Source organism: Rhea pennata, chromosome 20 (genome assembly GCF_028389875.1).
Source record: "Rhea pennata isolate bPtePen1 chromosome 20, bPtePen1.pri, whole genome shotgun sequence".
Lineage (NCBI taxonomy): Eukaryota > Metazoa > Chordata > Aves > Rheiformes > Rheidae > Rhea > Rhea pennata.
In genome coordinates, this window is record NC_084682.1 from 6,103,338 (window position 1) to 6,129,329 (window position 25,992).

The following is a 25,992-nucleotide window of genomic DNA, read 5'->3' on the forward strand; positions in this document are numbered from 1 at the left end:
CAGCCTTCGGCAGGCTTCAGGTTACAGCTTCCCAGGGCTCTCTTAAAGTGCTCTGCTCCCATTTTCAGGACTGCAATCCTGACACTGAATTGCTACTAACTTTTTAACCCTAGTTTGCAAAACAAATGTGCTTGGTGTGACCAGGGCAGTCTAGTGGTTAAAACACAGGACTGAGAGCCAAACGATCAGTCTGCTGCTCCCTGCTGTGTTCGAGCAAGGCTTGTATCCCCTCAGTTTTGCCATGTGTCCCACAAGGGAACATCTTCTGTCCCAGAGGTATTGTTAACAGTACTATTTATGCAGCAGCATTTTAAGATTTAACTGAGGGACTTCTAAAGTGAAAACAGGATTCAGTTGTAGTTAAGGGAAAGCTTAAAAGTGGTTCTAGCCAGTGACAAAGAAGTGCTTAGCATAAATGGCCTAAATTTCTCAGTGAAGAAAGAAAGACTGAAAAGACTAGGACTCTTAGTAAAAGAGATGAAGGAAGCAAATGATATAGGAGTTTATAGAACTATAAATCACCTGGAGAAGGGAAATGGGCTGTGCTTATTCACTGTTTCTTACAGCAGCAGAGTCTAGGGGAGCACCCATCAGCATCAGCAAATTTAAAACAAAAATGTATTTTTCACAAGTATTAACTTAAAACTCATTGCAACAAGATATTGCAGAAGAAGGATAAATGGATTAGAAAAAAAAATTGTGGAAGACAGGTCCACTGAAGTCTAACATAATGGTCAGATGCGATCTCTGACTCTAGAGCTAGGAGACGTGGCTGGAGAACAGGTCTTTCTCCCTGTTTCTTGTATTCTTTGCCTAGTCATTGCTCCTGGCTTCTAATGGAGATACTGGACTAAAGGAACCTGTAGCTGGCCTGATCGAGGACATCTGTCTAAGTTTGTCTGCTTGGAAACGCTGAAAGTGAATTGTAGTCAGTAGTGCTGGTGCCCTCAGTCTAGGCTTGTTCTGAGACATCTCCTTTCTGGGTTGTCAGCCTTGCTGCCAACAGGTTAGGAGGAGGAACTCCTGCATGCTTCCACTTAGCTTATACAGTTCCTCAGCTAAGAGGAAGAGATGGCTTTGGAGAATCATAAGCTGCTGCTTTTGCAAATAGGAAAAGCAAATCAGTGAGTCTGCTTTCTGATCAGTCAGTGCTTCAGAGGTCAGCACTTTCTGAACAAGAAGAGTAACAGCTCTACTCTCGAGTATTTCTCAGCTTGCTTTGTGAGAAGTCATCTGCAGAAAGATGTTTGTACTTGTTAGTCTTCCACCATGTGCCCGGGAGTGGGAGTGCTAGCTGTGATGATATGCTCTTCTGATGTTTTTCTTCTTTTTAATACATTATTTTTGGAATCAATGTACCCTCTATGGAAGGAGAGACTTTTACATCTTCTCTGTCTTCAAACGAAACCGGATCATTTTAAATAAGGGTTTGGTTTTAAGCCATTTAAGTCTTAGTGAAAGTTGTATAGAATGTTGTTATAGTATAAAGCAAGCTTTAATCCTGTAAGGAGAGCGCATCCCTCAAACAGCGTGCTATGTATTCTAAATAGATGTAAGAGTTTAAGTCACTTCTTTTAAATCAATACCAACATTTTATGGGAACTGTTGTTTTGGTTTAGCTTCAAGATAGTAGGCCATACGTTGTCTGAACAGTGCTTGGCTTTTTGCTATGGAAGTTCAGTATGACATTCATATGAATTTACTTTAGTAAGAAGAAGTACTTCTAATACTAAACATATTGAGAAATATTTGATATTTTCACCTAGTGATGCAGATTAAGTTACAGAGCAAGGGGCCCTGTCATGTCTTTTCAGACTAGAGCTGAATCGAAATGAAGGCTTTGCTCAGGCGTTTTCACTTTGCCTTGCTGTGATGCTAATATTACTTTGCATTTTACAAACTGCCTCTTTTGGAGAGTTGGTGGAGTTAAGAGTCCTAAGGTTGGAGTAACTGATGATTTGTTGAGCAAAGCATAGTGACGGAGGGCTGCTGTTCTGTCAAATAAGATGAAATTAATAGTTTGACAAAAATAACTTGGAGGAGGAGAGGAAGAGGGATAGCAGAAAAAAAAAGGAAAATAAGAAATAAGAACCAAGCTCTTCAGGGAATTAAGAATTGAGAATGAGGGGGAAAAAATTCATAGAAGAGGGGGAGCTGGAGGACAGAGGCAGAAAAGGAAGATTTTTGTTTCAAATTTGGGACAGGATGCAGTGCCACAAAGTGGAATTCAAGAAGATCAGAACTGAGGTTGCAGTAGCCAAAGCATGACTTACCTAAAGCGTGGGATGGTATTTCTGAATGTTAGGAATGAATCTGTATAAATAAAGGAACTAAAACGTCCCCTGTGGGCTAGAGCTTTGCCCTCGTAGTAGGGCTGCATTCTTGTGGGTTTACTTGTTAAATTACATGGCCCTATAGTTACACCCTCTTTTTGAAGGGTACATGTCATTGCACTGGTCACAGGGGTAGGTATTATCTTTAGCCATTTTCCCCTTTTAGACTGCAAAAAATGTGTAATTGCAGGTTTCAGCCAGGACTTTTTCTTCCCCAAAGTCTCCTTTGCTCCCGAAATTCATGGTTAGTGAGTCAGTCCTCCTCTTATTCCAGCAGATGGTGCAGACTATTCAGGGACGGAGGCTCCCAGAAGCATTCTGCGCCTTCCTTTGAGGGAAGGCAGACTTCCCGAATGAGGAAAACACTGCCAGAAGGACGGCCCTAGGGCTCTGTAACTGTTATTTCACAAAAACAGACACCATGTTTTTTTTTTCCTCAGAGTCTGAGTGAGTTCTGAAGCAGAGTCTCCTATGGACAGCAGTTTTATACAGAAATAGCTACAGCATGGCAGGCTATGGTGAGTTAGGCTACACTTGGTGGGATGGAGGGTTCCCCAGAGTTATTCACAGTAGCTCGTTCCAGATGTGCACATCAGAACAAGGATCCAAGGGTTGTGCCCATCTCATACAAAACTGAAGTTGTTACCAGACATTGCTATTTTGCCAGAACATGGCAAAAACAGTGACATTCAGCTACAGGCAGCACAATCTGGAAGCTGTCACAATTGTCTGCAGTGTTGTGCTGCACACCCAGAGTATCCCAGTAGGAGGAGAGCCCACAGAGAGCAGATGCCAGATCAGCACCTTTGAAGCACCTAATGCATGTCAGTAAGGGTCACAGTTTTTGCCTCACAGAAAGATTGAGGCCTGTCATATTCCTGTATACCAGTGCCTTGATGTTCATAGGCTAAATACCCTCCTAATCCCTATTCTGTGGAGCTCATGTCCTAATTCAAAGAAGTCTGCCCTTTTCCCAAAGCCAGCCCATTCTTCAGCTGAGATGGCCAAAGCTGACTGGACTCCATCTTTAGAGAGTCTTTACTGGTTAGTCCTCTCACTTCACATCCTCTGTTGTCCTCTGTGATCAACAGAGCTGATCCTTCTCAAGAGCCCCTCCTATCTTTATATCTTCCAGGACCAGGCTTCCCCCCCCCTAATCTTTGCAACCAGACAAGCTGGTTGCTTGTTTCCTTTCTCTGCTGTGTCTTTCAGTATAATACCTAGAACAAATGTGCTGTGCTTCACTCTTTATTATTCTGCCAACATAAAAATTACTTTAAAAAACTTTATAAAATATACCTTGAAAAATCTAACATTTTCCAGGTCCCTACCGCTTCCCAGGAAAAGGGCTGGAGATAAAGATCCAAAGGGATTCCTCTTACTGCAGACCTTCCCATAACAGATCCCAATAGCCAAGGAGTGGGAGAAAGGAATATTTGGAAAGAGCCTGTGCCTGAAAGTGGCTGTGACTCATCCCAGGGAAGACAACTGGTTACTAGTTCAGTTCATTCAGAGATCATTTTCTATGTAGGTACAAAGAGACGCAGTTTTCAGAGGAACACTTTGAGAAAGGCATGTTTGCAGGAACTGTGGAGGGAAGGGCAATATTAATATCTATGGCTGTTGTCCAAGCTGCCAGATGCTAAAGAAGATTCCAGTCTATGGGGGACACTAATAAAGACTCTAATAAGAGTCTGGGGACAAGGAAGCCTCCCTTCAGGACTAGGAGTCCTGGAAGGGAAATCCACGCATGCTTTTCAGGGTCAGCAGAGGGAACCCAACCAGGAGAAGCTTGTCAAAGCTGGCACGGGATATCCCAGGATTGGTCTTTAGAGATCTGTAAAGGAAACAGCAAAGAATTGCCTCCTATGGTCTTAGAGGGGGGTCTCCAGCAACAGGACACCTTTCTTAGCCGGTCCAAAGGGTCAGGTGGGTAGCAGTCCCAGAACTCCTAGGCTCTGCTTCTCTCTTATTTGGGCACAGGATACTCAGTGACATCTGTTGCATCAGGTAAGTCCTGTGTCTCTTTTATCTGGGGAGCAGCACTGGGGTTAGGATTCTGGATGCTGCCTATAAAAAGTGGGATGCCTGTTTCTTCCTCAAAGATAATGAAGAGAAAGGGTCGGTCGAGGCTGAAGGCAGAGAGTGACCGTGACACCATGACGCTGGTAGCAGCAGATGCTTCCACCCCATCTTCTTTAAGCTCCAGTGTAGACTGGTGTTGTATACTGGATACAAAGAGAGGTTCATCTGTAATCTTCTGGAGATCTGGGTTTGTGAACAGCTCTTGGAGGCCTATGGAGAAACCAGGCAAAATTAACCTTTTCCATTTGATGCCACGGTGTGCCACCAGCTCTGATTTTCCTCAAAGCTATCTGGAGGAAGCAATTCCCTAACCTTTGCTACATGTGTTGCTCAACACAGAGGGTTAGAGAACATGCAGGTAGCAGAAGCAAAGACTGCAGTCTAGCCAGATTCTTCAGCTCTTCACTGCATGAAAAGCTCAGAATGCCATAAACAGAACAGTTTTTACATGTCTTGTCCACCTTCTTTAGAGCAGGAGTATAAGTACTTGAGTGCTTCCTTAAAAAAACAATAAGTGTGAAATCCCTTTCTTGCTAGGCTAGAAACACTTTTAGAAGAGAGACTGTTTTTCGGGATTTCTTTAAAATAAGTATACTGTTAATTTATTTTCATCTGGAAATGCAGAGTACAGTCAGATCTCAGCAGAGTGTTTTTCAGTAAACTCTCTCTTAATTTTAGCTTTTGTGATCTGCATTCTCTCTTTTGACAATTTATACATCCCAGACACTAAGTTAAATGACAAAGAAAGAGATTAAAGCTTGACAGACAGGAGGAAGTTGGTCTTGGCTAGAAATAAAACAGAGTTAAGGAAATAGGGCAATAGAAAGAACTCAAAGATCACAAGGAACGGTGAATGCTGCCTTCAATGATGATGTGCCATCGTCTTGTTGGAGCAAAACATTTGGTGCTAGGCAAGCAAAGAGTAAAAAGGAGGAGGAGAGGAATGCGAGTTGAAAGGTTCTGGATGTTATCTGGAACAAGCTGTGAGGCACAGCTTTAAAAACAAGGATAGCAGTTTTGAGTATTAGTGAAGAGATGCTCTATAGATTGATCAGATACTCTTATACTGTGCAAGTCCAGTGAGAGGTCTTACCTATTTGACTGAGAACCTTGTTGAGTTCCAGCTGATAGTCTACTTTTAATTTGGGTATCTTCACTGTGGTGGGTACCTCTTTGGGGAAAAGGCTGCGTAGTTGTTCATAAGGGAAGTTCTCCAGCACATGAGAGACGTTCCAGCTAAACTGGTTTGGTACAATGGCCAGGAAACTCATGTTGCCCTTAAAGGGAAACTTGGCCACCTGAAAAAAAAAACAGTCAGAATAATTTACAGACAAGGGAGGACGGAGTCCAGAAACTGATGCTTTAATTTTTTTTTTTTTCTAATTTTATTACAGAGCCAGTCTAGCCATAGGAGGAAAACAGTCTAGTGGGAAGGAGGTGTCTGATTTCTCCAGGGAAAGAAAGTTCTGTTGGAATAGCAGCATCCAATTTGGGTATTTAGTATCAAAAAGATTAAATACATAGGAAAAAAGTGTGCACAAACATTGTACCTGCTCTTTCAGTAGTCACATTCTGAAGGAATTCAACTGTGCAATGCTTGGAGGAATTAATTTTCCATATTCCTCACTTCTCTAACTTGGAGCTTAAAAACTCCATTATTACCCCACTTAGTTCATATCCCTTCATGGTTTTACCAAAACTGAGAGCAAAAATTCATCATTCTTGCTAGAAAGAAGTACAAAGAATGCTTATTAACTTTTTGTCTGTACTATCCCTGTGAAAAGTCATTTGGTTTAGGGAGAGAATAGTTGCACTGTGAAATGCAATGCAAGAGGAGCACTCCTAATAGAGCCTTACCTGAACATCCTGGGACTCCAGTGTAAACCAACTCAGGGAGTACTTCTGGGCTTTCATCATCTCAACTGGGACCATGAAATCATTGTCAAGGTGGAATATGTCTGGCCCAGTGAGGCTAGCATCAAACTTATTCCTCCAAAACCCTATCAACATAAAAGTTGAAAATTCAACAGAGTTAAATTCAGGCAGGAAAACAGAAACTGCTTAGACAACACTCCTCCTATCATGAGTTCTCAGAGAAGACAGATAGTGATGAGACAACTAGAAATTACAGCAGAGAGAAGTTAGTACCAAGGCTGGAAAAACCCAAACAGCAGGAAGCCCTTATCTTCCAGAGAGGGACTATGGAATAACAAAGCGAACCAGAATTAATCCTCATGCCTTAGCGTGGGAGATTACTGAAGGCTATGAAGATAAAGTAATGGATGTTTGTGAAGTGCTTTGAAAAATGAAGAGTTGCCTTTGTGCTAAGTACTGTGAAACAGTGCTCCAAGAGCAAGCAAAACATTTGCAGATTTACCCAGGAAGTAAGTTTCTCTGGGTGTTTGGTCTATGTTTCCATGCATGACCCTCAGGGAATTAAAAGAGGAAAACATTCTAGACCACTGGGCTCTAGTCAGAAAGAAACCCACAGAAGCTGCCTCTGGGCTCTGTGGTTGGCGTGCAGTGAGGTGTGTGCGACCTGGTTAAGAGGAGCAGTGATGTACTGCTGCCTGGGAGCCTGAACCAGGAGGCAAAAATACTTCCGGACCCACCTGCTACATTCTGGCTCTGGTGTCAAGCAACATTTTTAGCACATTTCAAACTGTTGAGAATCATTACTATATAGAAATCTAAGCAAGAGGAACAGCAGATGTGGGAAAAAAAAAAGAATAAGCAGGTTGACTAGCAGGAAGCAAGGAAAGAAGATGCCATTCAACTTCAGTGTCTGTGCAAAGCTAGTAGTTTTCTAACTATTCCTCAGGAAGGTCAGGCTTGAAAAGTAAGACCAGTGGAGCTCACCATGGAAATGGATAGCACTAAGCAAAAGCATCACTGTGTTTCCAGGAAGCTGATGTAGAAAGGTGGGTATTTGCCCATTAGTTGCCTCCTCTACCCACTTGTTTATGGCCATAAGGTCATCCTCACTGTTCCCAGAAAGGGTCACAAGCTTTGCCCCATAGAATTTCTCTGAATCTTCCAGGAACTTCTCCTTAACCTCAAATCCTGGTAAGGGGGAAGAATAGCACATGAAGTTAGCAATCCTTGAAAAAAATGGCTCAGTCAGCCAATGCATGGCAGATGCTGCCCAGAAGAAGCACTTAGGGAAAAAAATCTGCATCTCCCTGGCGAGAGTTTGATTTTGGTGTGAGGAGGCTGCCTCTTTGCCAGCTCTCACCTTTCTGCAGGTACACACGTGAAGCAGCGCTGAGCAAGGATTCTGCAAGCCTTCTGCGCACGTTGCTTAATGTGTAATGGAGACAGGGCACTGACGTTAGATGCATCACCTCCAGCAAACGCTTCTCTGTCAGATTTGCTGCTCCTAAAAAAGTGGAGTCAAGTTCCTGTTAGTTCATAGCTCTGTACTGGAAGGCAGGGACAGTATTCTGGCTGTCTCCTTTAAGAAACACAGTGTGCCTTACGAAGAGGCTGTAGAAATCTGAGAACAGGAGCCTCAACACAGGATGCTGAGGGCAGCTCCAATTGTAATAGAACTTAATTAAAGCTACAGGAATAAAATTTAGGGAAAGGTGCTGCATTTAATCTCCGCATTTTGCACTTTAGCTCTTAGTAGCTCCAAGACAGGGTGCTGGGAAGGGCAGGAGCTGGTGCTTTTGTAACTAATATGTTACCTAGTGCCAGGTGAGACAAGGCAAGGGTGATGCTGAGGGGAGACAGGATCACGTTGGCTCTGTTGGTTTCCAGCTGGACCTCTCTGAGGAGATCAATGCTGAATTTTATCAACCCTTTTGTTAGCCTCTGGCTTTTCTTCCAAGTCACGTCACAGTTTTTATCTTCCCCCTCATCTTCCTCTTCAGAAGAGTGAACTTCCTCTGGGCTCCAGTCATTTCTACTGCCTCTGGTGGTTGTGGTGGTGAATGGTAGCGTGGGTCGGTAAATCTCCTCCCAGGCGTCTGAGGTAGAATCCAATGCCTCAGCGTTCAGCAGGGTTGGAGCAGCTTCTGGCAGAGCACAGGGGGTATCTACAGTGTGCATGTCCAGTTGCACAGCGCCAGCCCCTTCCAGATCCTGGGAAGAAACAAGAAGAATAGCACAGAGAAAGCAGGAGTATGACACTGCCTTTCTTAATGCTTTTACTGAAGTCACAGGCAGCTTGCACAGGAAGAGGATGGATGGGCCTCATTCATGCTGCTGCAAAGGCAGCAGCACAACTCCCTGGCTCTGTCTTTAAATGCTGGGAGGAACCTGGGTCAGCAACCAGCAACAGCCCTCCCTTGGGCCTAAGTGGTGGCTGCTCTATGGGCTGCTGAGAGAAGCATTCATGCCCTGTTCTTTGATAGCAATGGCTCCTAGGTAAGATTTGTGCTTCAGAGGAGGCTAATAAGCAGCCTGTAGCATCCAGTCTGTCTCCAAACCTTGTACGCACGTGAATGTGCCTGAATACATCTGTGAAGCGTTAGTGCAGAGAGAGCATCCAGGCTTGCATCGTATGCCAGCGCATGTTACACTGAACACATAACTGTGTTGGGATTTTCTCAGTTAACATCTCTGTTCTTTCTGTCATGTAACAGAAATTAGCATACACCAACTGACTTGACAAAACTCTCTAGCTTCTCCACTCTGGTGGTGTATTTGCCTGTTTGCCTTTTAACCCAGAGGTTAAAAATGGCAAGTTTGGAAAACAGAAGGTCTTTTATCCCAAGGAAATGGACTGAGTCAGGATCTCGCAGTGGTCCCTCTGCAAGATGGTTCCTGGCCTAGGCAAGTAAACCCAAGGGGGGCAAGAACCACCTCCTGGGCCCCAAATCCCTTCTTAGCACATGTCCTATCCCTTAGCTGCTTATGGGTCCATGACCCTCAGCCTTGATTTCACCTCCTCCTATCATATATTTTAAGACTCTAGCTCCACCTCAAGATTGGTCTCTCTAGTGCTGCCACAGCCTTGATCTGCTTCTGCTCAAATCCTCAGCTGTCTTCTCTTTCCATGTGGTTTCATTCTGCCCCTTTTCTCTCCATATTCATTTTCTAGGCTGCAGCCTATAAGCAATTCCTTATGGAATCATCTGTTATTCTCACACATGCATGGTCTCAAACACATCCATTTTTCCTCAGACCTCTCTGTTCCCGCCAGCATCTGGATGCTGTTCCTCTGAGTGCTGCATGGTCAGAGCCAAGCTCTATGGGTAGCCTCAGACACAAGTCTTTCTTCCTCTTTCTCTCATAGCTTGTTGTTTTCTTCATCTTCCCTTTTCTAGTCAGGAATGAAATAATTCACCTGACAGGCCCTATACACATTTGCTGCTGACATTTACTCCATGTGCTGCCCAGTTACTGCAGGTTGGAGCTTCCAAAACAGAGCAAGGAGCACAGTGTCGGCAGCAGTGGAGGATGAGGCAGGGACCAACAGCTGTACAAAGATGAATTTTCTCATTCCCCTGGCACTGCTAGATTGCACTGCCTGGGCTCGTTCTAGCTCAGGATGAACTGGAAAACCATTACTAATCCCACAGCATAACTTCAGTCCCCTTGAATGGGAACCAGTCATCACTTACCTCTGACTCCACAGCTTTGTCTAAGGAGAGATGCTTCTGCTCAAAGGCATGTGTCAAAGGCAACTGGAAGGAAAAAGTCCCGGATAGTTTCCTCTGAATTACCGTGAGTTGGTCTGTTTTCCCCGACTCCTAACACGTTTCTATGGGACTGGGTCAGACACTGGCACCACCCCAGCTCTAGTAGTCTCAAGGTGTTTGCATAGCAATAGCGTGGGCAGGCTTTAGGACACAGTAACAGAGGCAGTGGGGTCCGCGGAGGGGAGGCAGAAATGAATAGCAGCCCGGAGAGACTGCATACACTGTACTTATTTAAAAAGGGGGCAGGTCAGAAGTGTACAAAATAATATATCCTCTAGGGGCTAACCCCATAGCAGAGAAGCGATGTCAGCCACTGTGCTGCCTTCCAGGGCTTCTCCTGCAGAAGTCGCTCACAGAGGCTGAATGTGGCCTGGCACCGCATCACCACTTCGCTCTCCTTGCCCTTTGCAGTACTCTTATGTGCACCAGAGATGCCCCCAAGATAGCCACAGAGCGATGTGACTTACCTGTAGATGGCTGTGCAGAGCAGGCAGGCAGAGCAGCAACAGACCCCAAAGCAGCACCATGTTTCTGGAACAGAATGACCAGCCGAGAGAGAAGTGACTCCCAGCTGTCTGGCAGCAGCAAGCTGAGCCTATTCAGGGCTACGGGGAGAAAATGATCAGGCTGGCCAAACAGGTTGGCGCAGGAGCTTGCAGAAAGCAGGAGGAAGACGAACAATGATGCAAAGAAACAACACAAGACACCTGGGTCCAACGCCAAGGCAACGAAACCAGAGAGGAACAGAGACCAGCGCCGAGGCAGAGCTGTGTCCACAGCCTGGCTCCTACATGAAGCTCTCTTGGATTTACTCTGCTTGGAAACCCACATCACTGACCCCATCATCTCCATTCATCTGGATTGCCAATGGTATTTCCCTAATTGATCCTAAACATCCTATATCTCTGGGAGAAGGCAAGAGCTCCTTTCCCATGCAAACCCCTAAGGTATAGGCAGAGTCCTGTTAGAGGTGGGAGAAGCAGCACCCAGTCTCAGCTGTGCCCCTGCCTTGCGGGAGAAGGGATACAAACCTGCCTCCGAGGGCTGGGAGGGAATTTGCAGGTGGAAATGCAATACTAGAGCAGAGTTCCTCAGCAATTAGTCCAGGAATATAGAGAGTCCTCCCATTCCCAGCACTCCCCTTCCCCCCATGCTGGGAAACCCTGCGTCTCCCAGCCCCTTGCTCTGGTCGCAATAGCGGAAGGTGGGAGCAGGGTTTCCAGACGAAACCCCACCCATTCCCTGGCCACTGCTTCACCCAGCTACTTTTTCCTGTTTAAGCAGAAATAACCTATCTTCTTCTTAATACAAACATTTCATTCCAAATCTAAAGCCCGGGCCTCAGGATGGCTTCTGTAACACTTAATTCCTGGGGCTTGCTTGCTGCTCTCCAAGCAGTGCCTGCTTTGAGCTATAGCAGCTGGGCTGCAGCCCCTTGTGTTCCCCTTGCCAGGAGCAAATCTTGAAGCCACTTCATTCCCCCTCTTTCCTCACCCTAAATCCTGCAGCTATGTGTAACCCTGAATGCCCCTTTCCTCCCTGATCGTCCCCAGCCTTTAACTCTCTGCCAGATTCACCCCCTCCCTGCTCATTGGAAGAGCCCCCATTTACTGCCAAATTCCAGTTCGTTTGCCCCTTACCTAAGTTTGTTAGCGTCTGTGTTGGAGCTGGTACTTGCTTTAGCTCGGCTGATAGCTCTGCACGGGGCAGACAGTCTCCTGTCTAGCCCTCCCCTTACCGCCAGCGACGACCTTCAGCACCACCCCTTATTTGAGAATTTGCAAGCAAATATTGACTCAGAGCATCCGGTTAAACATTTGTGTGGGGGGGGTAAGAGTGAATTTGTGGTGTACTTGGAGATGGGGAGACAGTTTAGGCTGCTGCACCCCAAGGTTAAGGGTAACACTGAAATGACAAGCTCTGAAACTCCCAAGAGCAGAAATAACCTGTGAAGTCTGTTGTCTCTAAGTAGTGGCTCTGCTTTCTGTATGCTCCCTGTGCTAGGAATGCCCTCTTTTATTCGTAGCCTGCAATAAAAACATGCGGGTTGGCATTTATTGCCACAGGTCTGTTTTTAGAATTTTCTTTGCAGAAAACTCCAGATCTCCCAGCTGCTTCTACTGCAGTGAACGCAAGGCACTGATTTTTAACAGATGGCAGATGCCCGAGGCCCCGTTGCTGCGTACGCAGGCAGGAAGCCGTAATGTTCAGGCTGGGCTGAGCCAAGAGCAGCTGGTACCTCACCTGGGGCATCGCGAGCACCAGAGCCTTGCTGGGGAGGTTGGCCCTGTTGCTGGCCCCCCAACACACATACATCATTCCATTATAGAGGAAAAGTCTCAGGGAGGCACAGCCCTGGCAGGCAGTCCTCCAGCAGCTCTGCCCGGGCTCTGTTCAGTTTTGTGCCTCATGTAGAGGCAATAGTGATGCTTCCCAGTGTGGGATATGGCTTTACCCATATCCTCAGTACAACAGGAGCCACTAAGGAGCAGTGGAGAATGCTAAGTGGATTGTAAGCTTGTAGTCATCCAGGCTTCCTTGCAATAGCTTTCCCAAACTCACTGCAAGCACTGGGAAGGATTGGAGAAGAGACAGGGCTGAGGTCTTCAGCCATAAACTACTTAGGGATATGCCACTGCCACATGGGGAAGCTACTGCAAGTGGAAAAGAAAGCAAATCCATATCCCTGTTTAGGAGAGTCCTCCTACCTTCTAACATCCAGAGCATCTTCACAGCATCCCTCCTTCAGCTTTCCCAGGAACACAAGAGGCAGCTGAAGACAGAGCCAGGAAAGCCACAGCAAACACCCCCAACCCGCTGTGTTGCACTGCACCGTGTTTGGGCCCTTCCAGCACATTCAGCCTGGCGCAGAGCTTCCCCACACACACTTCTGTGCATCTCTTTCAAAGAGTTTATTAGAAGTAAATATTTACATCTATTGCAAATGGTTAATAGGCAGCATGGGACTGAGAGCTCCCTTAGAAAGGAAGGATAGCAAGGGCCAACTGCTCACCTCCCCACCCTCCCTGGAAGCAGAGGGCAGCCTTCCCCTCTGCAGGTGGCTCAGATGAAGTAACAGTTCCATGAAAGCCCTTTCCCCTCCCAGGACAACCCACAGCAAGCTCCTCCTCTGCCAGAGATAAAAGCTTCCCAGTCCCCTGACATTAGCTCTAACTAGGCTGAAGGATGGATGGGAAAAAGGCTGCAACAGAAGTGAGGCAACTGCTCCTATTGCTGGACCAAAGACAAGAGCAGGGAACAGACAAGTGCATCCCAGTAGGGAAGGTAAGGAGAGGGAGACCATGCTGGATTGTGCCTCCTTGGATTTCACTCTACAGGCAGGTGGAGGCAAAATTGAGCACCTTTTTGCTGTCCTATCCTCCTACTTCGCTACACGTTTGATCAGCACAAAGGGGAGTGGAGAGGATTAGAAAAAGGATTTATTAAGAGAAGCTGCCAGTGCAACCTTGTTCCACTGCACAAAGAGCACTTCTCACCCCATTGATAAACATGGGTTGTGGTGTTTCTGGGGCAAGAACCAACAAGAACAGTTCATCCCTATCTCACTACTCCAGGAGCCAAAATCTTTATGGAATCATCTAGTTCTGTCATCCCTAGAGAGTCATGTTCCCATCCCAAACTATCCCTCTGCAGCAGTTCATCCCTAAACAAACCAATGCAGCAGATGGGGCTCATGCCTTGGCTGGCTTCAATTCCTGTCTTTGCCCTAGAACCAGTTAAGGTGACAAAAGTGCTCTAGTTAACCTCTCCTCCTCCCATACAGGATCTACCTGGGACTGCAGAACCTAAAGTTAATACAGTACCTCCTCTTGGGCCTTGAACCCACAGACCACCCAAGGAGGATATGCCCAGCACCATGCAGCTCCAAAGGTGGCTACTAGGCCCATATTATGCTATTCTAATAAGACTGTTCAGTGGTTCAGGAGTAGGAGTGAAGGGTAAGTGCAGATGGTACTAGCTATACTGTTGTATTCTTGTCAAGGACTACCTCTTTCCCCTTCTGATGGAGGCGGAAGGATAGCCATGGTCCATATTTCTCCAGAGAGCAGCTCACAGTCCCCTGAGGAGTCAGGCACACATGGTATGGAAAGCTCCAGACCTCTCTGCAGGGGTCACAGTGACCTACAATGCCCAACATGTCTCCCAGCAGCAGTAGAGGTTCCTTAATTATGGCTTTTTTTTTTGTTTGTTTAAGATACAGAAAGAGGTTAGAGATGCTTTACTGAGTGCTCACTAACAAGTACATCTGCCTCCCGCATTCTGTGTTCAGCAGCATCTAACTCTGCCTTCTCCGTAAGCAAAGCTGCCAGCTTTCAACTCTACCGTCAGAGCTGTGGAACAGCCACAAGCTCCTGGGCCAGAGGTTGCTATGCTAGGAGGCGTATCACGCCGTTGTCAGAACCCAGCAGCAGATGGCATTTTGTGGGCAGCACAGCCAGGCTGGTCAGAGTACCCCGGAAGTTCTCCGAGCTCAGCTTGGTTGTGCTGATGGGCAGGGCTGACGACTCCAGCATGGAGTAGACACCAATCTTGTTGGCCACAGTGCCAGTCACCACTTCGTTGCCGTAGAGGTCAAATGCATGGATGGGCTCAGAGGCAGATTTGTAGTGGTGCAAAGGCTTCTGCTCCAGTTCTTTCCAGACAGTCAGGGAATGATCCGAAGAGGAGCTGATTAGCACATTGCCCTCTGCAGCCTGCAGGAGAAGAAGTGCCAGTGAACCAACATTGCTGCAATAAAAACTGCAAATGATATTAGCATGTAGCTGCCAACAGTCCAGTAGTCCCAGTGCTATCACTATGGACAGTCCAGCCACTTCCAAGCAGCTGGTGGTACTGGGCAGGATTAACAAGGCATCCAGGTGAACATTCTAAGCTACAGAGCTCTCTGGTAGCTCGAATCCTCCTCTACCGCTGTCCAAGTGTCGAAGAGAAGGGCTGTCTCTTCTCAACAACATCCTGATTTGCAACATCACTAATTTATCAGCTGCTACTACCACAATGAGTAAAGAAATTGTCACATGGTCTTCCTCTTCATTAAACCACCTGCCGAATTATCTTCCTTTTCATGGACATGGAATTGGGAGCCCTTTTCACAGTAGGAAATACTCTGCTGAGGGCAGCAGAAGGCTGGAGCTGCCAATTAGCAGAGCTAGTGAGAGGGTAAATAACTCACAGCAGTGAACTTTGTTTAACCTACACTGTGTCGAGGACACTGCAGTCCCAACGCTGCTCCCTAAGGGTGGGTAAATATGGACAAGAGTTATTCATTAGAGCAAGGCTCTCCAAGGGCGGCTGGCAGCCCTGGGGAGAAAGCAACACATTTGCCTCTTCACAGGACACTCCCTTGCCCCTGCTGCAGAGCATGCAGACCTGCTCAGCAGGGCCTGACACTTGAGAGGGCTGCTCAAGCTGGACCATGAACACCCATGCACAGCAGTAACCAAAAGGCTGGAGGGTCTAGGCAGCATCTTAGGGACACAGCAAGGGGTGGAGAAAAACCCAGAGGATGGCACAGATAAATCCTACCAAGCAGCAGGTTTCAGAAGGATGTACCACACCTCAGTGGCCCGTTGAGTCTCATGAAGCAGCCCCCCATTCTGATGCCTTGCATTCAATCTTTAACTGCTGTATTTTCAGCAGGGCACCCTGATCCCAGCTGAAACTCTTACCTTGATCTGCAGGATGTCTCCCTCATGGGCAGGCCACCCCCGCATGATGAGTCCTGTCCTGGTGTCTAGCAGCACAATGAACCCAGAGGAGAAGCCAGCCATAACGCTGCGCCCACTAGGACTGACAGCCAAGCAGCGGATGAGCCCAGCACTAACACCACTGGCCAGGCGAAATTCATGCTGCAAGAGAGAGAATCCAGATACTGGGAGACAAAACAACTAAGCAGTCCAGCATTGAGGGGACAAGAAACCCTGGGGCCCAGCTGGCATTCATGGAGCCATCACACCTGCCTTTGGACCAGCAGTGATTATGTCACTAATCACACAGATGCCATGGGGCAGCCTGGAGGATGGTGGTTCACAGAGCGACAGTCTCCTTACCTGTAGTCCTGGCTTCCTGTGATCAATGAAACGCAGCACAGAGTCTGCACTGGCCACAGAGATGCTGTGATAGGGAGGTGGCATAGTGGTCACGGCTGTGATGGGGACTTTGCTGTCTAACTCATCAAAAGTCCGGAGAAGTTTGCCTGTGAAAAATGGCAGAGAAGTTACAGCAGTAGATGTATGGAGAAGGCACACAACCAATTTCTAGTCTCTACTCTGTTTTTTAGCAGGAGCCACCAGGACTCACGATGGACCTTCTGCCTCTAAAGAGGACTGGGCTAGTACTCTAGTCAGCCATCACCCTTTCCCTTATTACCTGTGAACTGGTCCCAGATGTGCACAGTCCCATCACAGCTCACCACGTGCTGCGATGCCTCCAGCTGGCTCACATAGAAAACAGACTTCTTGTGCTCGGTGTACGTGAACCGTGGCGGCACTTCACTGGTACCATCCCCGTAATTGTACAAGGGCCAGAGGCGGACAGTTTTGTCCTTGCTGCCACTAAGAAAGAAGTCCTCACTGCTGAGTGGTGCCAAACACTTGATGGCCCCTGAATGCCCTGAGAAACTCTGTAGCTTGATCTGGTGGAAGTGGAAGCGGGGGTCATGTTGGCTCACCCCAATCTCATACTGCCAGTAGGCCAGCCAGTTCCCACACAACATGTGGGTGCTGCGAGGAAGGTCATGCTTCAGGGTATTTTCCTCGTTGGATGAGCTAGGAATAAAGCCATCAGTGACAGCACTGAGGCGAAGTAAGCCAAGACCCTCGCGCTGTGTGTCCACAGGAACCTGGATGCGATTCCCTACCAGCACGCTCCCAAAGGTGCCAGAATGACTGTCCTCGTGGTGGCTAGAGAATGGTTCGGCCCCTCGCATATCTTGCTCTGAGCATGCCATGCTCTGTGTTTGTTCTAGGCTAACCACCTGCAAGTTCTTCGGGTTCACGTTCTCCAGGTAGAGGCTGGCCAGCTTCTCAACCAGCGAGTGGTTGGGCACAACCATCCTGATAACATCGCCTGAAAAGAGACAACATGGCTCCAAAGGAAGGAATTTCTCCACCACCTTCATCCTCTACCATCAGCAACACACTAAGGGTCATCACAGGACTGTGATCACAACATCCCCCCAAGCTAACCACACGCAGTTCACAGTCAAACCAGTCTGAAGTCCTGGTGGGCTCCCTGACCCAGCAAGCTGGCTGAGCCACAGCGTGGAAGCTGCAGACTTCTGCCAGCAGCCCTCCAACTCACAGAGTAGTGCTGCCTGTGAGTTCATATCAAGCTCATGTACACAGAGCACACAGCAAGGAGCTCTTGGAAAGCTCAGGAAAAGGAATTAGCCAAGCCGTACCTAGCAAGCAAGAGAAGGGGATGTAGGTGATGTAGGCCATCTCAGGATTAAACACCTTCTGCAACTCTAACAGCACTGCTGGATCCAGGGCCAGCAGCTTCCCATTCGAGAGAGGCACCTCCATCATAGGCATCTCACAACTGCTCAGTGACTCTGACGTCAATCCCTAAACAAGAGAAAACAAGCAGATTCTCAAGATCAGACACTCTCACCATATCATGAGTTACACAAACACAGCCTGGGCTGGACATTGCCAACAGCAGTACTTGCAGGTATGCCCACCACATTCCTGCGGCTGTGTACTGGGGAATGGTGGGAGCATCTCTCACACATCACTGACCTGGTCTTCCAGCTCCTGCAGCAGTGAGAATGCCCCAAAGAAGTTTCTCACAGTGTCACTCAAATGCTGCTGTACCATCTCCTGCCCAATCCGCAGGCAGATCAAGGCAATTAGACTGATTGTCTTAACACACAGGACAATACGGGCCTGGGCACCACTGGGGAAACTGAAGAGGACATCCATTATCAGTTTGCCCCACACACAGCCCTTTTCCCCTCCTCTATTTGATGCTTCCTGCCCTCTCTGTATTTTCAGACAGAAGCCAGGGAGGTAGCATTTTCAGCAGGTCTTGGACAACACAAGCTCTACCTACGTACTATGTCCCAGTGCAAGGAGGTGCCCACTGGGGTAGGAACAGCTCCACAATCCCAGGATGTTCCCTCACAGAACTATTCCCAACCCCCAGATTTTGAGTTGTGCCAATTTTGGCTGAAGGCACAGAACACAGTAAACTGCAGCACTTACCCAACAACAGGCGAAGTGAGGGAGCCCAGCACTGGAAGCAGCACCTCCTGGGTGATCTTGGGGAGAATGTCCATGAGCGTGGTGTCCGAGAGACACACTACAATCTTCTGAGTCAGTGTCACAGCAGCCAGGAGCCCTGCTTCTTTTCGACTGTTCAGTCGGCCACCACCAGACCCGCCACCAGGAGCAACCTGCAGAAGAAGTCCTCCAGTGCCAGAGCGCTCTCTGTGCTCAGGCCACAATCTCCCCAGCAGGACACATCAAGGGTGATCCCAGGATCACTGGAACTCAACCTCAAAACCAGGCACAGCTGTGCTGCCTCACCTTGCAGGAGGGGAACCTCTGCAGAGAGTCTCAGTAGCAACTCTGTCCTAAGGGGTGAGCCTAAACACAAGGTCTGCTGAGCAGATTTTGATATAAGAGAGGAGCTTGGAGAAAATGGGACACAACATCCCCAAACTCACACGTGTCCTCCAGAGAGCATCTCCCTGCAGGATGCTCCTACATTTGGGAATTTCAGAGGGAGGCAGATAATCTTGAAATGACCCAAAGGATCACCTGCTTGTACTAGGACACCACAGAACATCATTTGCCAGCACAGGAAAGAGGGGAAAGCTGATACATCCGAGCAACATACACCAAGAATCAGTGTTTTCATCTCATGTCTTGTTCAACCTGGATGCACAGACTGTGGAAGAACCATCCTTGCATGGAATATCCAAGGCAAGCAGCAAACTTGCTGCTGACTTCTAGAAATCCAATTGCTGATAACATCACAAGGGAGAAGAGTACATCCTTTTTTTGCTGACAGTGTACCAATACTGGTTACAGCAACACCAAACAGCTAACAATGCCAGCAGCAATACTAAAAGATATCTTTCTAGATTGTCCTCTTTCTTAACTAATGCTCAAAGGCAAGTCAAACACCAAAGAAAAGAGAGCCAATAACAAAAATAGCAAACAATTCCCAGTTTCCGCTATATTTCTTGTACACCTGCCATCTTCCAGCTCATCGCAGAGGCTCACAAAATATCCGCTCTGCCAAATCTTGCAAAAATGATTGACTTTTTGTCACCCTATTTGTGATCCCCAAGTTTCATTGCTTTAATAGCAGGTTGCCAAATGCTGCTCGCAGGAATATTAACGCCGCCCCCCATCGCCCCTGTGCAATAATTTTAGTGAAAGAAAAAGCAAAGCAGAACAGCTGGAGCTATGATTGCAACTGGGTGGAGGATGATTTTGCTGAAAAATGGGATTTTTTCCTCTGAAAAATCTCCCCTTCAACACTGGAAAAACTGACAATGTTTTTTTTTTCTTTAAATGAACAGCCTCTTTCCCTCTAAGTTTTAATTATCAAAAAGCTATTGAAATTTTCCATTTAAACAAGAATCAGTAACCAAAATGTTAATAACCACTGAAAAAAGTAATACAAAAAATGAGCCTGTTTAAAACATTCAAAATTTTGTTGATGAAAATTTGACTTTTCAACCAGCTGCATTACACATTTTCTTCCTGCTATTCAGCTAAGAATTTCAAGATGAAAAGTCTGCAAGTCTTGCCAGCATTTTTTTTAAATTTCAGTTGAAAAACCTCCTTTAACCTCTCCCCAACCTATCCCCTATCTACCCATACAGACCTCTAAAAACACTGGCTCCAGCAATCTCACTGCAGTCTAAGCCGCTCTAACTGCTGATTATCACAATCCCACCCTTGTGCCAGCTCTAGGTTGGCATGCTCACCCAGCAGAGCAAAAGAAAAGAATATTTTTCCCTGGCTTAGTACACGCCAGCAAAGGGTCTCACAAGGAAAGCCCATTGCTGAAAGAGGGAAGGAGGGCACGTGGCAACCAGTGAAAAGATGCAGATCCATGGTGGCCTAGGTTTGCTAAACACCACAGCCCACATATACAGCCATATGCTTTGCTGGAAGCAGTCGGGAGCTTGTGGCTGGAGGTGAAAGTGCCTCTTCTGGCTGCCTCAGCGCAGTTCTTCTCAGGCAGTGCTCCAGCACGATCGAATACAGCAAGAGCTGCTCAGCCCACACTGGCCCAGAGAGAGTTCAACCGAGCACAAACTTTAATGAAGGAGGCTCCTGAAGAGGCTCACGCCAACATGCATAAGAAGAGGTGAAAAAGTAATACTAACCAGGTAGCTGATGTAAGGCAGGTACTGGTAGGTGAGGACAGGCTCTCCATACAGGTAAGCCACATGCACAAGACAGGCCAGCACTGGCTTGGACACCTGATCTCCCAGCACTGGCCGTTTTTGGTAGATATTTCCTGCGCTCAGGGGCCCATTCTCATCATTGCTTGACACAAACTGCTGCCTGGTGGGGCCTGCCGAAAGACAACATCATGAGTTGAAGCTGCAGGCTACACTCAGCCTGGGCACTGCACGCTCTCCACAGCCGCAGCAGAGAGCAGGGCACACAGCAGATGACTTTGCAGCACAGCCCATCCCAGGATGCTGCGGTCAGAGGAGCAGACATTACCGATGTAGCAGGATGTGAGCAGACGGAGCAGGTTCCTGGCGATGAACCGTGATGTTACAGTAGGGCCCAACTTGGCTGAGAGCCACCTCACCATCTTACATGTTGTATCTGCAAAACAAAAACAGTCACAAGCACAGAGCCTGGCACGCTGCAGATTAGCTATCGCCTGGCTGCTTCTCAGACCCTGCCTGCCCAGCAGTTAGCTCCCTGGGCCAGTTTATCAGCAAACCGTGCAGAACTGTGCTTTCACCTGACACCTCCTACTGCAACAGCCTTGCAGCCATGTCAGGGTGCCCCATGCTTCAGTTTGGATCTGACCTTTTCCACTGGTTTTATTACTGTTCCCAAGCTGGGACTGCAGACACCCCTAAATCTGGATCCTCTTTTACTAGACAGGTCTGTCTCTCCCTTTATGTCACACACTGCTTTGCTAGGTACAACAGAAAGGCTACAAGCAAACAGGGCCTTACCCAGGAGTATTGTCTGCTCCTTGTCATCAGAGTGGTCTGGCAGCTCCTCTCCCTCTCCATCCTCTGGTTCACTGCTGTCATCACCCAGAGTGACATCCACAGAGGCACCAGCATCCACAGCCAGAGTCAACTCTATATCAACTGCAGTGTCATCATGCTCCTCTTCTTCACGCTCATCCCCCTCCCCCTCCTCCGAGTCCTCACTCTGTTTCAGATCCTGGCTGCTGTCCATTGACTTCAAGCTGCTCTTGTCCTTCTGGGAATCCCCATCCACAGGTCTGTCTTCCCCCAGTGACACTTCACTGGCGCTGCTCTTGTCACTCAGCCGCCCAAGACTGAGTGATTCCTGCTCTTGGGGCTGCAGGGACTCCCCAACATAGAGGCCGCTCTGGAAGTCCTCACTCTCAGGCAGGTAGGCTTGGTCATGGAAGCTGACACCAGAGGTATAGTCGAGGAGGTCGAGTGCAGCAGAGCTGTGGTCCACCTCCATTTTGATCTCCTCCCCAAACACACATGACACTGGGCTGTCCCCTCCACTTTCATCATCTTCAACTGTGCCAAGAAGAGATTTGTTCTCCTCCCGTGAGCTCTCAATGCCAATGAGAATCTGCAAGATGTGTGGCAGGAGGTTCAAGAGGAAGGATTGCAGCCCCAAGCGCACTATTAACTGGGCTACGAAACAGTCAGTGTACAGGTAGAACCTGCCATGGCGATAGCACGGGGTTTCGTATGCTCCAATCAATGGCTTGAGCAGATATTTATTGGCATTCTTGGGACCCAGGGATTTAGCTATAGGTTCAAAGAGATACCACGCTGCGTAGACAGCGGTATTCTCCTCGGACATCAGAGATAATATAAAAGGCAGAAGAATCTCCAAGCCCTCAGGAGTGATTTCAGAAAGGATACCCTCTAGCTGCTGCCAGAGCTGGAAAACAAGTTCCCGGCCCTGACCTTCATCCTCTACCTTCTTTGCCTGGTAGGTGAAAATGAATTTGTGCAGAGTTGGGAAGTATGTGGGGAAGGGAACAATGGAGCTGAAGGGGCTGAGGAGCTGTGTGGGACAAGGTGGGGGGAGACCCTGGGAAATAGGTTCGTATTCAAATAACCACACCGTGCCCTTGCCCATCCTGGTTTTTAGAAGCTTCTCCACAGGCACACTCAGCTGCAGCAGGACATGCAGCACATGCTGGAGTGGGGCTGGGATCTCCTTGGGATGGTAGCGGCACAGATTACGCACCATCAGGAACCGCTCCAACAGGGATGCATCAGGCTTCAAAGCACGAATCTTTGGTGCAAATATTATCTCAGCTACCAGGATGCCCAAAGCTTGCATATCCCTTTGGAAGAAGTCCGAGAGACCCAAAGGTTGCTCTTTGCATGGCTGCTCCATCAATTGCATTTCACTGCTTAAGCCTTTAACCAAGAAATTGTCCAATTTCTCCAGTTCTTCCAAGGCCTGGAGGGGATTGAAGCCTTCAGGAAGTGTGATCTTCATGCCATCCCTATCAGCCTGATCCCCAGCACCTGCTTTGCTCCGACGAAGAGGTCGGACACCTGACATTTTGCCTTCTGTGGCATACACAGGAAGGTTGGAGGGCTGTGCTGAAGGCATAGTGGTACCAGGCTGATCAGCAGCTCTACTAGGAGCAGAAATCGAATCCAGAGCTTCTGTGCCTTGCTCTAAATCATCCTCTCCAGTGATAGGTTTCTCCCCAGACCAGCTGGTTTCACTAGGAATAGCCTCCATGACCAGCCCATTAACTGCATCAGTCACCAGGCCCTGGACATCCTCCAAAAACATAGTCTCCCTGATATTCTGGAGAAGAGGCCTAGCAATGGTAGGAGCTTCAGCAGGTGTGTAGGCAGGTCCCACCATGCGCCTGGGGTGCGGCTGGTCGAAGAGCTGCACAACCCCATAGGTCGTCAAATGTGTGTGGTTGTCCACCAGATGTAAGCAAACATTCTTCTCCTTGACAGCATCCTTTCCCAGCAGCTTGTATCCAAAAGTGAGATCAATCCAGTGGTGGAGATCCTGAGAAACTTCCCGACTCTCAAGCAGCATGCGGTGGACTTCAATGAACTCCTCATAGGAGCCGCACCAGGATGGCACATCCAGGTCAGGCATGTCGGGATGGATGGATCGGAAGATTGAGGGGTCTGTATAAAACTCAGGGATACACTCATCTGGAGTCCAGCTCTGCATGCGCTCCATGCTGGCTGGATACTCATTGGGCTCCCACTGGGACCTCACATGGCAGCACAGGACTGCCTTGGGTGTTCTCCGAGCTGTGTACACATAGTAGGTGATATCTGAAAGGACATCAGAGATGTGATGGGGGACATGAAGCTGCTCCCCACTTGTTCCACCAGCAACAAACGCCTGCTTGGTCATCTCATAGGTGAAGTCCAGTTGCTTGTCTCCCTTGTTGAGACGGAACTTGGATTTCCTTAGGTCCCTGAACTTGCCATTTCTTGTGGTGAAGTCCACCACCCATGGAAGAACTGGGTGGTAATTTGGGTCTCCCATTCTCCTCCCTGCCAAACTGTTTAAACGCATAAGGTAGTCAAAGTTGCTAACTTGCCCATGTACCCACTGTAATACCAGGTCCCGGAGGTCCTTCTGGCAGGCTGTGCAGCCAGCATCCTTCACTTGTGCACCAGAGCTGCTTTCCTCACTTGTTCGTTTCAAACCAGTTTCCAGATGCTCTTTTTCTTTCTTTGGTCTCTCATACTCACTGAAGTTCACTCTAAGCTGGCTGCACAGCTTCTCATCAACAACCACATCACGAAGGGAGAAGGCACCACAAGCCAGACCTGCCTCGTGACAGGCCCTCATGGCCTGCAGCACATGGAAGAGGAGGAAGAGGATTTTGGCATGGCTGTTGGTCAGCTTGGCTGGGCTGAAAGTCACAACGTCATGCAAACAGTACTGCACATAAGGGAAGATGACATACAGCATGTCGGCTGACTCCAGGAGGGCTTCTGCTTGAAGCACATTGGGGCAGGAGGGCATTCCCTTCACAGCTGCAACACTGTCTTTGGCAGGGGATGCACTGGGCCCGCTCTTGCCCACCTGAAGGACAGGGCAGCTATAAACTCTCTGGAGGGCGGCCCTGAGCGCATCCAGCGCCTGCACGGTGGGCGGCGCGTGAGCGTGGCAGTAGGGCCGCACGTACAGGCAGTGAGCTCGGCCCCACAGGTTCCGGTAGTTCTGGGAGGCAACGTTCTGCATGAACCCGTGCAGCGTCTCCCAGCTGCCGTTACGCTGGTCCGTGGGACCATGCTGCGTGCTGATGGGGTAGCTCAGCCTGTCCTTCCGCAGCCCGTGGATCTCCACCCGGGTCCAGCCGGTGGGCAGCTTCTGCACGGAGTGCCGGAGGAACGTCCTCACCTCCACGTCGCTCAGCCCCTCGGGCCGCGGGCAGAGGCTGGGCAGCACGCGGCGCTCTTTGAGGCTCGCCAGCCATTTCACGGGGACGAAGGCGGTGACGTGGGTCCCCTCCACGGCGGCAGCCAGCTGCCGGCGGTCGATGTTCAGGTCCTTCTCCGCTCTCTGAAGGAAGCCCTCCATCCTGGCTTGGCCCCCGGCCTCCCTGCAGGAGAGACGCAGCCCAGTACAGCTATGGGTAAGCCGGCAAGCGTGGGGTGGCCCTGCCCTCCTCACCGACCCCCGTCACGCGCAGAAACCCGGATTCCCCTGCTGAGCAGACACCACGGAGCAAAATCTCACTTCCCTCTTACAACCGGGGGGGGGGGGGGGCGAGGGGGGGAGAAAAGTAAAGGAAAAAAAGAGAAAAGCAGTTAGGAGCCTGGTCCAAGGACCTTCCATCCGGCTGCGGGGGACGTGACGCTGGCTCCGCCGGAGCCCAGGCCCGGTGGGGTGAGACGGGGCGGGGGGGGGCGGGCAGGGACGGCGGCGGAGCCCCACGGCGGTGCCCCGCACCCGCGACCCCCCCCCCCCGCCACCACCACGCGGGGACCCCCGCAGAGCCCGGCCGGGGGGGGGGGGGAACCTCCCTGCCCCCGGCACCCCACGGAGCCTGCCCGGGGCCCCGCGGGTCCCGCTCCCCCCACCCCCCGAGCTGCGGCGGGGCGCGGCCGGGCCGGGCCGGGCGTTACCTGGCGGCGGCGGCGGCGGGCCGGGCCCGGCGGGCCCTCAGCCGCGGCGGGCGGCGGCGGCGGCCCCGGCCATGTTGATCAGGTGACGGCGGTCACATGCGGCGGCGCCATGTGGCCGCGCCGGCGCCGGCGCCGGAGCCGGGACCGGGGCGGGCAGCGCCGAGGCCCCCGGGCGGCGCTGCCCGCCCGGCGCCTCGAGGCCTCCGCGGGGCCACCCCGGCCCTCCCCGCGGGCCCCTCCGGCTCGCAGGACCCGCTCGGGCCGCGGCCCCGGGCGCGGGGCCGCCGCGTCGCGGAGGACCCGCCGGGCGCCCAGCCGGGCCCGGCCTCGCGGGGCGGGCGGGAGGCCGAGACGCGCGGTAGAGGGGCCGGGAGGGGGGGCGCGAAATGCCGCGGGCAGCTCGCCCCGCTGCGGCGGCTGCATTTCCCCCGTCTTCACCCCTCGCCGGCGGCCGCCCCCGGCGCTGACGGCCGCCCCCGCTCCTCCGCCAGAAGGTTGGGCCCGGCCGGTGAGTGGCCGGCCAGCGCGCCGCTCGCCCGGGGGCGCACGGGGGCATCGCGCCTCGGCTGCGGGCCCCGCTGCTGGTGGCGACAGGCAGAGCCCGGGCGAGGGAAAAGGC

General features: G+C 49.8%; 2 protein-coding genes across 4 annotated transcripts; both read right to left on the reverse strand.

Annotated features, from left to right (window-relative positions):
- Nucleotides 1–3,581: 3,581 nt before the first annotated feature.
- On the reverse strand, nucleotides 3,582–12,870 carry SERPINF2 (serpin family F member 2). 3 transcript variants are annotated; one of them, XM_062592328.1, is made up of 9 exons: nucleotides 12,775–12,870; nucleotides 10,534–10,671; nucleotides 9,989–10,051; nucleotides 8,108–8,504; nucleotides 7,654–7,797; nucleotides 7,278–7,481; nucleotides 6,276–6,418; nucleotides 5,512–5,716; nucleotides 3,582–4,628 (listed from the first exon to the last, which is right to left on the reverse strand). In XM_062592328.1, the coding sequence occupies exons 2-9, from the start codon at nucleotides 10,591–10,593 to the stop codon at nucleotides 4,303–4,305; spliced, it is 1,542 nt and encodes a 513-aa protein (XP_062448312.1). In that variant the 5' UTR covers nucleotides 10,594–10,671; nucleotides 12,775–12,870; the 3' UTR covers nucleotides 3,582–4,302. The 3 variants fall into 3 exon arrangements, with proteins under 3 accessions (XP_062448312.1, XP_062448311.1, XP_062448310.1); XM_062592327.1 differs by lacking the exon at nucleotides 12,775–12,870 and adding an exon at nucleotides 11,707–12,105 and having other exon boundaries at nucleotides 10,534–10,597; XM_062592326.1 differs by lacking the exons at nucleotides 7,278–7,481; nucleotides 12,775–12,870 and having other exon boundaries at nucleotides 10,534–11,414.
- A 93-nt stretch (nucleotides 12,871–12,963) lies between these two features.
- Nucleotides 12,964–25,422, reverse strand: WDR81 (WD repeat domain 81). Its single transcript, XM_062592250.1, has 11 exons — nucleotides 25,374–25,422; nucleotides 21,255–24,847; nucleotides 20,785–20,892; nucleotides 20,439–20,629; nucleotides 18,295–18,485; nucleotides 17,830–17,995; nucleotides 17,490–17,655; nucleotides 16,457–17,155; nucleotides 16,138–16,283; nucleotides 15,757–15,936; nucleotides 12,964–14,781 (listed from the first exon to the last, which is right to left on the reverse strand). The coding sequence occupies exons 2-11, from the start codon at nucleotides 24,823–24,825 to the stop codon at nucleotides 14,455–14,457; spliced, it is 5,745 nt and encodes a 1,914-aa protein (XP_062448234.1). The 5' UTR covers nucleotides 24,826–24,847; nucleotides 25,374–25,422; the 3' UTR covers nucleotides 12,964–14,454.
- Nucleotides 25,423–25,992: the final 570 nt, after the last annotated feature.

Coding starts and splice junctions, on each gene's coding strand:
- SERPINF2 (XM_062592328.1), bottom strand. CDS start 10,593: ATGGTGCTGCTTTGGGGTCTGTTGCTGCTCTGCCTGCCTGCTCTGCAC. Junction 8,505..9,988: donor ACAAAGCTGTGGAGTCAGAG/GTAAGTGATGAC, acceptor GTTTCTTCCCAG/GATCTGGAAGGGGCTGGCGC. Junction 4,629..5,511: donor CAAGGTTCTCAGTCAAATAG/GTAAGACCTCTC, acceptor GTTTCTCCATAG/GCCTCCAAGAGCTGTTCACA.
- WDR81 (XM_062592250.1), bottom strand. CDS start 24,825: ATGGAGGGCTTCCTTCAGAGAGCGGAGAAGGACCTGAACATCGACCGC. Junction 18,486..20,438: donor TGCCTTACATCAGCTACCTG/GTTAGTATTACT, acceptor CTTCTTCTGCAG/GTTGCTCCTGGTGGCGGGTC. Junction 17,996..18,294: donor CTCACTTCGCCTGTTGTTGG/GTAAGTGCTGCA, acceptor TGTCCTCTTCAG/TTTCCCCAGTGGTGCCCAGG.